This window comes from Trichechus manatus, unplaced genomic scaffold (assembly GCF_000243295.1).
Source record: "Trichechus manatus latirostris isolate Lorelei unplaced genomic scaffold, TriManLat1.0 scaffold00054, whole genome shotgun sequence".
NCBI lineage: Eukaryota > Metazoa > Chordata > Mammalia > Sirenia > Trichechidae > Trichechus > Trichechus manatus.
In genome coordinates this window covers 15,638,959-15,648,979 of record NW_004443990.1, presented here as the reverse complement: position 1 = coordinate 15,648,979, position 10,021 = coordinate 15,638,959, and the positions used below count along the sequence as shown (strand labels likewise).

Here is a 10,021-nt window from a genome sequence, read left to right as displayed (position 1 = left end):
ACAACCCCACAACATGTCAACCCTCTAACTTCTCAACCTTTTTTTTTTTGGTGAAAATACACATAGCCAAAGATAAACCATTTCAAAAATTTCTACATGCACAGTTCAGTGACATTGACTACGCTCTTCCAAGTGTAAGCACACTTTTGAGCAGAGTCACAGGGTATACACTGATGAAGAGAAAAGATTCCTGTGCCGTTAGCAGCATCTTTTTGCAGAGACACTCCAAGCATACTTTATTTGACTGCAGGAGCTCCCAGAAGTCAAATGTAATTTCCTTCGCTCATTTATGTAAGAAACCCTTCACTTCACGGACAACATAAAAGCAACTTTAGCATAGCCAATAGCAAAACTGAATTAGTAGAATCAGTTACTTAAGATTTTATTGTATAAAGAGCTACAGATTGTAGCCTGTCCCTTGGATGGCCCCAGAATGGCCTCGGTTGGCGCCAACACTCTGGTCCTTCTCCTTTACCAGAAATTTGTTTTCTGGGAGGCAGACTGGAGTCCAGATATGTATCAGAGGCCTGCATGTGGGGGAAGTGGGAGGCTGAGGAGTGGGCTGCCAAAGGGTGAGGACCAGCTGAGGGAGGGGGGCAGGGTGTGGTCACCTGAGTGGCTGACTTGGTCTTCCCGCTTCTCCTGATAAAGCATCCTTCAAAGTGCTCTTCACTGGAGCTTTTTATCCATCTGGGGGCCCTTCCTCCCCCCTTTTCCCTTTTCTCTTCCGTTTTCTGCTCCACTTTGCCTATAGGGTCGCTATGAGTCGGAATTAACTCCATGGCAACGGGTTTGGTTGGTTTTTGGTTGCTCCGTATGTCTTGTCTTTTTTGTGTATCCTTCCTTTTCTCTGCCGTTTTTCTTTTTCTAGCCTTTTTTTTTTTTATTGTACTTTAGATGAAGGTTTACAGAACAAATAGTTTCTCATTAAACAGTTAGCACACATATTGTTTTATTACGATGGTTAACAACCCCAAACAGGTCAACACTGTCCCTTCTCAACCTCGGGTTCCCTATTACCAGCTTTCCTATCCCCTCTTGCCTTCTATTCCCTGTCCCTGGACTGTTGTGCCCCCTTAGTGTCATCTCTGCCCTTTTCCTACTTTGCCTCAATGCTGAGAAAGAATCCCCCTGGGCTGAAAGCTCCTTGGGGTGCAAAACCCTCATTGTGCTTATCTCTGGCTCTCCTACTGGGGCTCAGTTCATGATTATTGAATGAATAATCAAATAAATGAGCTAAGGAATAAATGAATGAAAACTTTCCCCCAAACTACCACCTTATATTTTTGACACTGTAAGCACCCATTCTGGGAGGACTTGTGGCTAGATCTGTCAGTCTCCTGATTTCTTCTGACCAGCCCAACTCCCTCCCACAGGTATCTGGTATTGAAACAAAACCAGACATGTAAACCTCTCTCTTTTTCTTTTTTTTCCACTTATGTATTGTCTATTTAGTATTTCCCCACCCATCCCATCCCTCATAACCAACAAAAATTGTTACTTTTTGTGTGTAAACTTTTTCATGAGTTTTTACAATAGAGGTCTCATACAATATTTGTCCTTTTGTGATTGACTTATTTCACTCAGCATAATGTCCTCCAGTTTCATCCATGTTATGAGATGCTTCACAGATTCATTGTTGTTCTTTATTGTTGCATAGTACTCCATTGTGTGTATGTACCATAGTTTGTTTATCCATTCATCTGTTGATGGGCATCTAGGTTGTTCCCATCTTTTTGCTATTGTGAACAATGCTGCCGTGAACTGGGTGTGCATATTTCTATTCGTGTGACATAAGCCTCTTTTGAACCATTAACATTTCTTGGTTGGGTGTCAGGGTGTTCCAGGTCTAGACCTCAGGATTTCTGAATCTTTGATGATTAGAAGAAGAGATAAAGTAGAACATTTCAAACTGCCAGAAATGTGGCTGTGGGGTAGCCACGTCTTGGTTCAGGGAGGGATCCCTCCAGTCACGCAGACGGAGGTTATTGTCCTCGGGTGAGCCCCAGGCGTTGACGAAATAATCCAAAAGCAAATAACTCAGGCAGGGATGTTAAGGATTTTGTTTATAAAAGAATAAAAATATTACAAAAGCCCCAGAATCAAACAGGTCCAAGTTAGCAGTTGAAGGGAGCAAATATTTTAAATTAGAGCTCTATTTCTACACACTCACCTTCATCCCCTTCCCTAACATCACTCATCTTACCCGGCCTGCTGGTGGGACACTGGTTTTGGAGGACATCTGACCATCTCTGGCACCACCCATATTTGGGGCACATCCCCGACTCTAGAAACCCATCTCTAGATTCTGGTGTGAGGCTTCCAGAGTCTCTGAAATCAGCTCTCTTGACGAGTCTGTGTCTCCATTCGTGCCCCAATCCTGAGTCTCCTTTGTCCTTGTCGTTGCACCTTCTTTCTGACTGAGGGTGAGCTCTCCCCTACATCCTTGCAGGTGGAGAAATCCTGAAAGCCTGTTGGGCTTTCTGTTCTGTTGGGCTCTAACTTAGGAAGGGTATATCTGGCTTTCTGTGGCTGTTTGGGGGCTGCCCTTTTGAGGAAGGCCATAATCTGTGGTGGGTTGGGAAGAAAGGGCATTCTTCCTTTGGGCTGTGGGCTGAAGTTGCAGTGAGTTGCTGAAGTTTTCATGACTATGTGTAACCCATTCTTCACAGTCACTTCTTGAGGACCTGTTAACTGCTAGGTCCACTGCTAGTGTCTGAGGGTACAGAGACAAATAGCATGCAGACTCTGCCTTTAGGGAGCTCACAGCTAGGTGGCCAGCAGTATAGCAGGATGACACTGGACATTGCACAGGGGGCTGTGGAGGGGGCCACTAACTCTGCCCAAGGGTGAGGGAAGGCTTCAAGGAGGAGATGTCTTTTGATCCAAACCTTGAAGGATGAGGCAGATAAAGGAAGAAGAATTTACATTAGATTCTAGACTCCATGGCTTCAGGCACTGTCTTAGTTATCTAGTGTTGTAACAACAGAAATACCACAAGTGGATGGCTTTAACAAACAGAGATTTATTCTTTCATAGTATAGGAGGCTAGAAGTTCGAATTCAGGGCGTCAGCTCTAGGGGAAGGCTTTCTCTCTATATTGGTTTTGGGGGAAGGTCTTTGTCATCAATCTTCCCCTGGTATAGGAGCTTCTCAGTGCAGGGACCCCAAGTCCAAAGGACACACTCCACTCCCCGTGCTTCTTTCTTGGTGGCATGAGGTCCCTCTCTCTCTGCTCTGCTTCTCTCTCCTTTTATCTCTTGTAAGATGAAAGGTGATGCAGACCACACCCCAGGGAAACTCCCCTTATATCTGATCAGGGCTGTGACCTGAGTAAGGGTGTTGCATCCTACCCTAATCCTCTTTAACATAACCTAATCTTGCCCCATTAACCACAGGCAGAGATTAGGATTTACAACACGTAGGAAAATTACATCAGATACAAAATGGAGGACAACCACACAATACTGGGAATCATGGCCTAGCCAAGTTGACACGTATTTTGGGAGGGACACAATTCAGTCCATGATGGGCTCCTTGGAAAGCAAGAGATGGGAGACCTGGAGCTTCACACTTATTTTTTATCGTATTATATTTTGGCTCTGAAAGAGGTGATTTTTCAGAAGGGAAGATGGTGAGTGGGGATAGAGCTGTGGAAGGCCACCTGGAACTTCCCCATCCTCCACCAAGACTTTCCATGGCTGTCCAGCTCACTCAAGGCCCAGGCCACCTTCTCATAGCCTTGGTGTGTCACACAAGGAGGGCTCTGCCAGCACATATGAGTCTTTGTGCAAATTGAAAATTGGTGCCCTTTCTGGGGAGATGAGTAATGAAAAGATGCTCTTCCTCACCACAGTCTATTTCAGACCCCACTCTGCCCTTGGTAAGTGGCTTCTCTTGTATCAGAGATCTGTGTATCTGTGTGTGAGTATGGAAGGGGGGGCTCTGTGAGTCTCACTCCCTCAGCCTTTGATGGAGGGTTCTTTCCTTTCCTAACACCAAGGTAACCCTGTAGACATCTGGTGATGACTGTTTGATATTTATGAGGCTTGTCTCTCTCAGATTTAGGGTTGTTTAGGAGAAAAATAAACACACAGTTATTCAATTGTTGGGATGTTGGTGTAATTATTTATTTTTAAAGGGAAAAGATGTAAATGTTTACTTTGGACATTTGTTAGAAACACAAGTAAGGATACTACAAGCAGTGGTGTGCCAGAGATTTTTGTACAAATTCAAGAGAGACGATTAAGCACATCTCTTCCCAAATCTGTGTGTAGTGACTCCCAGCTGGTAGCTTGAAATCGGGCATTGTAGGAGTATTTACACTACAGAAATTGGCAACCGCTATAAATGAAGACTCTCCATCCCCCAGTTGTTAAACATTTGTCTACATACCACTGACCATAATCTTCAATGACTTTGACTTTCTGGAGCTGCACTGAGTGTTGAGGCCTGAGCCTCTACCAAAACAAAACAAAACAAAAAAAAACCACCACTCCATAAATGTAGTATAATTAGTCCGTTTTCGGATAAGGCTTACAGTGCTTAAGTGTCTTGTCCTGGGCCTCCCTAATGCCTGTGGTTGCCCTCTTGATGCAGGCTTCTCTTTCCTCGTGTTCTCGGGTAATAGATGAGCCCTCTAGTGGCCAGTGAGTGGGTAGGGCCGTGTTTCAGGCCCAGGCCTGGAAGAGGGGCTGGGCAGACCAAACACTAAGTGGTTCTTTCCCCTGTAGAAAAACTCATTCACAAGGCTCAGAGGCTGGCTGGCTGCCTTTCAGATCTGAAGGAAACCTACTCCAAGTCATGGTTTCTTGGGTGGGTGTGAGTGGTGTGCTGGGAAATGTCACAGCATCTCAGGTAGCTGTTTAGCGAAGGCCTTTTCGTCTACGATCCCAGTTTTTTTCCTCCCGAGGATGTTGTAGCAGGTGTTTCTGTCTCTCCACTTCACAGACAAGAAAGTGAGACCCAAGTAACTTGCCGAAGGGCACCCAGCAACTCGGGAGCAGAACTGGAATCAGAACTTGGGTCTTCTGACTCTGAGGCCCTATAGGAAGTTCCTGCAGAGACCAAGACAGGGCTTAAACCTGGCCTTGAACCTAGCTTGGGCCTCTATCCAGGAGGGTAGAGGTGCTCCAAAGTTAGCCTGCCCATCTGCAGACATTTGCAGAGCGCTGACTATGGGCCAGGTTCAGGACTAGATGCTCACAGTCTAGCGTTCCCCACCCTCCCAACAGACACTAATGTCCACACAATGTGGTAAGTGCTGTGGGAGGAGGGCCTCTAGCCTGAGTGGGGAGAAGAGAGCTGGTCAAAGAAGGTTCTCAGAGGAAGCAGACCTTGAACTGAATCTGGAAGGATGAGTTAGACAAGAAGGGAAGGGGTGGAAGAACATTATGGACCAAGGGAACAACAGTATGAAGGCACAGACGCATGTGGAAACATGGGGTCCCCTATGTCCTGACCCAGGAGCAGCCAGGCTTCTGTGTTGAGTCTGCTTATAACAACACTCTCCTCTCAAAGTCAGCTGACCTATCCTCCTGTCTCCACGTAGCTTCAACATTATTATCCCTGGTTGATGGATTGACTTCCTGCCCTCAGTGGCTGCATACCAACCCCACGTTCTCCTCGTTGTAATCTCTTACTCCACCTGTCAGGCTCCAGGTACAGGCCTCGAAGATCTGTAGCCATGAAATGCCCCTGATGACAGGCTGTGCCTCTGTTTCAGAATCTCGGCGAAGGACCATCTTTGAATACCACCGTGTGGAGCTGGACCCCAGCAAAGTCACCAGTACATCGGCTGTGGAATTTACCCCGTTGCCAAGTGAGTAGGGTCATTCCCGCTGATGGGGGCATTCTGCTGTCCTAGAAAGAGCCAGGACTTTGGAGTCAAGCAGACTAGGTTCAGTTCCCAGGCCAGCCACTGATCCTTGTATGGGTACAGCCACTTAATCTTCTCTGGGCCTCCATTTCTCATCTGTAAAATGGGTCTATCAACACCTCCCTCCCAGAGGAAGTAGGAGTTAGAACCAGAGTAGGTAGCATTCAGAACATAAATGGCGTCTCTGACACTGACACATCCCAGGCCTGGGGTATGATTTGTGCTTGATATGTGACAGGTATTTTTACTATTGACACATAATTGAAACCCAGGAAAGGTGTACCTCTGAGAACCACTGGACTGAAACTCCAGGAAAAGTGGTTCAGGAACAGAATCAATCCATGTGTTTGTCACTGTATTTTCCTTAGGTAGGAAAGGTGTGAGGGGAGGGACACTGGAGTCCACGGGCAGGAAGCAATGAAAGGATTTAGCCAGCAGCCCTGTAAGACCCATGAGGTCCGTGGCCCTCTCCTCCCTCTGCACCCACTCACCTACAGTTGAAGGCACCTGTGTGACCTCACAGGCCCCACTGCTGGTGTAGACCCGGCAGAATCCGGGTTGGGTGCTCTTTGGGATGTGGTCAGAGCAGCTGGGGGAAAGGAGGGTGCACTCCCGTTCTTGTCTTTTTTAAAGAAGGTTTTAATTTCTTCTCCTGTCTCATGGAACTGCTAGCATCACTCTGAAGCCATGGCCTTCTCCCTGCCTTCTGTGGCATTTCTTGCCTCTCCTTTTCCCCCTTCCTCTTCCCTGGAAGTTCTGGGAGCAGGGGATGGAGAGAGAGGAGGAAGAAATTCTGGAATGTTGGGCCTGTCCTTGATGTCTTTCCTGGAGAAGAGAATGGACCCAGACACCATGGGGTCACAGGGCTGGGACACCTGTGCAGGTCACAGCTATCCCCCAGCCCCCAGTCACCCTCCATCTAGGCAGGAGGCCTGAGAACCAGGGGTTCCTGAAGGACAGATGAGAGCAAACCTCAAGTCCTAGGACTTAAAAAAAACTGCATTTAGGAGCAAAGACATCCAAGGTCAGGGCTAAGTGCTGGGCAGAAATACCAAAAAAGATGTGAAACATCCTGGGAATGCTTTTCTGGGACACTCTGTCTGTACATTTAAGCCACTTGGTACCCCTCTAGTGGATTTTGAGAGCATTTAATAGCATGTGGACATCTGAAATGCAGATGAGAAATAAAGGTCAGTGGGTTTTATGAACCCCACGAGGCTCCCAGTGCTTTTTCTCATGGCGAGTTTGACTGAAGCCTTTTAAGGCGCCTCCAGAGTCACTGGGAATGACTAGGTCCTGGATGCAACTGGTTGGGGAGGGGAGCTCAGTGCTATCAAGATGGTGATTTGAGCCCCAAGAGGCTAGTTAGCTTTGTCCTGAGAAACGTGTCTGTATCTTGCCCCAGGCTTTCCCCTTTATCATTGAGGGTGGGGGAGGAATTTAGCCAGGATACTTGGCATTGTTTCTCCACCAGTGTGTACATGTTGTCTCCAAGCCATCACACTCCTTGGCTGATCCCTCCCGGTTCCTCCTCTAAGTAAGAGAATGTGAGAAGGAGGTCTGGGGTAAGGGTGGGATTTGGGGCAGGGGAACCCACAGACAGACCTTAAGGCTAAGGGCTCAGACACTAGGCTCAGACAGACCTGGATTCACCCTCAGACCTGCCACTCTTCACTCCATGACTCCCTCCAAGCCTCGGTTTCCTCCGCTGTGAAACAGGGATAACAAGAGCATCTATGTGTCATTTCGATAAACATTTGTTAACTGCCTACCATGTACTGAGCACTATTCTAGACTCTCAGGCTACATCAGGGATCAAAACAGCCAGAGAGCTCTTGTTCAGGTCAATCCCTGTTTATTTCCTGCCGATGACTTTCTATCAACCCTTCCAGGGTCTCAAAGCTCTACTAAACAAAAAGACACAGTGCCACCAACAGCCAGAGCCTCCCATAAAGCTACAGAAGGTGACCACATCATGCCCACAACAGCTTTTCTCCTACTCACCAAGTGCTGGTTTCCAGCCGCTATGTTGTTGGGGGTCCGTGGAATGCAAATTGGGCTCCCTAATGAAGGGATTGTGGCGTGGCTGCATGGAAACTCACACCCAGTAGAAGACATGCTTGTATGGCTTATTGAATGAGTGGTCACTTTTCTGTAGTTAGTTGTCACTTCTTGCTGCTATCAACATGTTCTGTTCTGCGTGTAAGATGAGTCGTTATATCGCACACAGTTATTCTGGATGAGCCCCTGTCTGTCCTTGCAATAAAATGCATGGGCTTTGTGACAGCTCTTGCTACTCAGAGGTCTTCCTGGTTCACTTAACTGGGTAGCATTCAATTGCAAGTGAACAACTCTTAAAATCCAACTCCCATACCTCCTGTTCCCTGGGCCTCTCTGCTCCTTCTCTGTCAGGCTAGTGCCAGAAGGGGTCCATGCACCCTCCAGCAACCTGCTCCCCTGCCCTGATGCTCTCACACTCGGTCCTGCCTAGGCTGGGCCCCAGCTGTTGTTCCCTCTTCATGCCTACTACTTTCCCCCTCTCCACTGTGCATGTTCAGGAACATACCTGGGACAGTTCCTCCCTGGACCTGTCCACACAGGATCACTTCTGCCTGGACTTCCCTTGCCCCAGAAGAGCAGCAGGGCTCTCTTCCTCCCTTCTCCTCGGTCTCTGCCCAAATGTCACCTCCTCCAAGAGGCCTTCCTCAATCTGCAGGACTGCATCCCTCACTGCCATTCTGCCTCCCTGTTCTGTTCTCCTTTTCTTACTGTCCTTTTCCCCACCGGACACCCTAGTGTAGATTTATCTCTCTGTGTGTGTGGTGACTGTCTCCTCCATGAGATTGCAGCTCCATGCGGGCAGGGCTTCTGTCTTTCCTGTTCAACACTGTAGCTCCCACACCCAGCAAAGCGCCTGGCCCGTGGTAGGGGCTCAATAAATATTTGATGGATGAATGAATGAGTGAGTGAATGAAAACTTCTTCAGTTTATTGAGAGGATTGAATAAGACAATAGTCAATGATAACAAGTAATATTTATTGGGCACCCACCATGTGTCCAGCACTATTATGCTCTCTAGGTATTATCTCATTTCACCCTCACAGCAATAGATAGATAGACCGACAGTATTACTATTCCTGTTTTACAAGTGAGGTAGCTGAGGCACAGAGAGGTCAAGAAACTTCCCCAAGTAAGACTTATGCGTGGAAGAGCAGAGGTCAAAGCACATTCCCTGTGGGTTGCTCACTTCCAGGAGCAGAGAGAGACGAAAGGAGTGGGACTGCGTACACGTGGTTTACCCACACAAACTTAGTGCGCACTAACATCCTGGGAGAAAGATGGGGAGAGACCAGGAGCGGGATTCTGACAGCAATCCCTCCACATGGACCTCCACTCAGAAACATCAGGAGTGGGAATAAGTGTTCCCAGTTAACAGGGCTTCATGCCCTGGATGGGAGTCTAACCAGAGCATCTTTTCTTTTTTTTGGCTTTAACGAAGAGAAACTTACTCTCTCACAGTCTAGGAGACTAGATGTCCGAATCAGGGCACCAGCTCCAGGGAAAAGCTTTCTCTCTATATCGGCTCTGGGGGAAGGTGCTTGTCATCAATCCTCCCCCGGTCTAGGAGCTTCTCAGCACAGGGACCTCTGCTCCCGGCTCTGCTTTCTTGGTGGTAGGAGGTCCCTCAAACAAGAACATTTTAAAAAATCCCTTTCAACCCTGTGATTGTAGTCAATGATCTGGAAATATCATTCTCAGATGAGATGAAATCCCATTGTACGCACTATAACGTCCTCATGTGATAGACCTCATCACAATTATAATTACATAGTTATTTTTATTTGATTATCTGTTTAGGGTCTGTCTGTCCACATGGTTATAAACTCCAAGAAGGCAGGGACCAGGTCTTACTGCTGAATTCCCAGCACCAGCTCAGGGCCTGACCCTCTGGTGACTGAAGGAAGGATGGATGGATGGGTGGCTGGTTGGATGGGTAGGTGGGTGGGAGTGAGGGAGGGAGGAAGGAAGGGATAGATTAGGGCTGAACTCAAGTAAGTTTGACATTAATGCCCTCTAAGGCCCCCAATGGAGCCCTGGTGGCACAGTGGTTAAGCGTTTGGCTGCTAACCAAAAGGTCAGCAG

The 10,021-nt window shown here is 47.5% G+C and overlaps 1 protein-coding gene across 1 annotated transcript in view; it reads left to right on the top strand.

The window, feature by feature from the left end:
• PLXDC1 (plexin domain containing 1) overlaps nt 1-10,021 on the top strand; it is a 67,866-nt gene that overhangs the window by 42,659 nt on the left and 15,186 nt on the right. Inside the window, exon 8 of the mRNA XM_004378017.1 lies at nt 5,726-5,821. Coding sequence (XP_004378074.1) covers nt 5,726-5,821 — 96 coding nt within the window. The remainder of the gene's footprint in view (nt 1-5,725; nt 5,822-10,021) is intronic.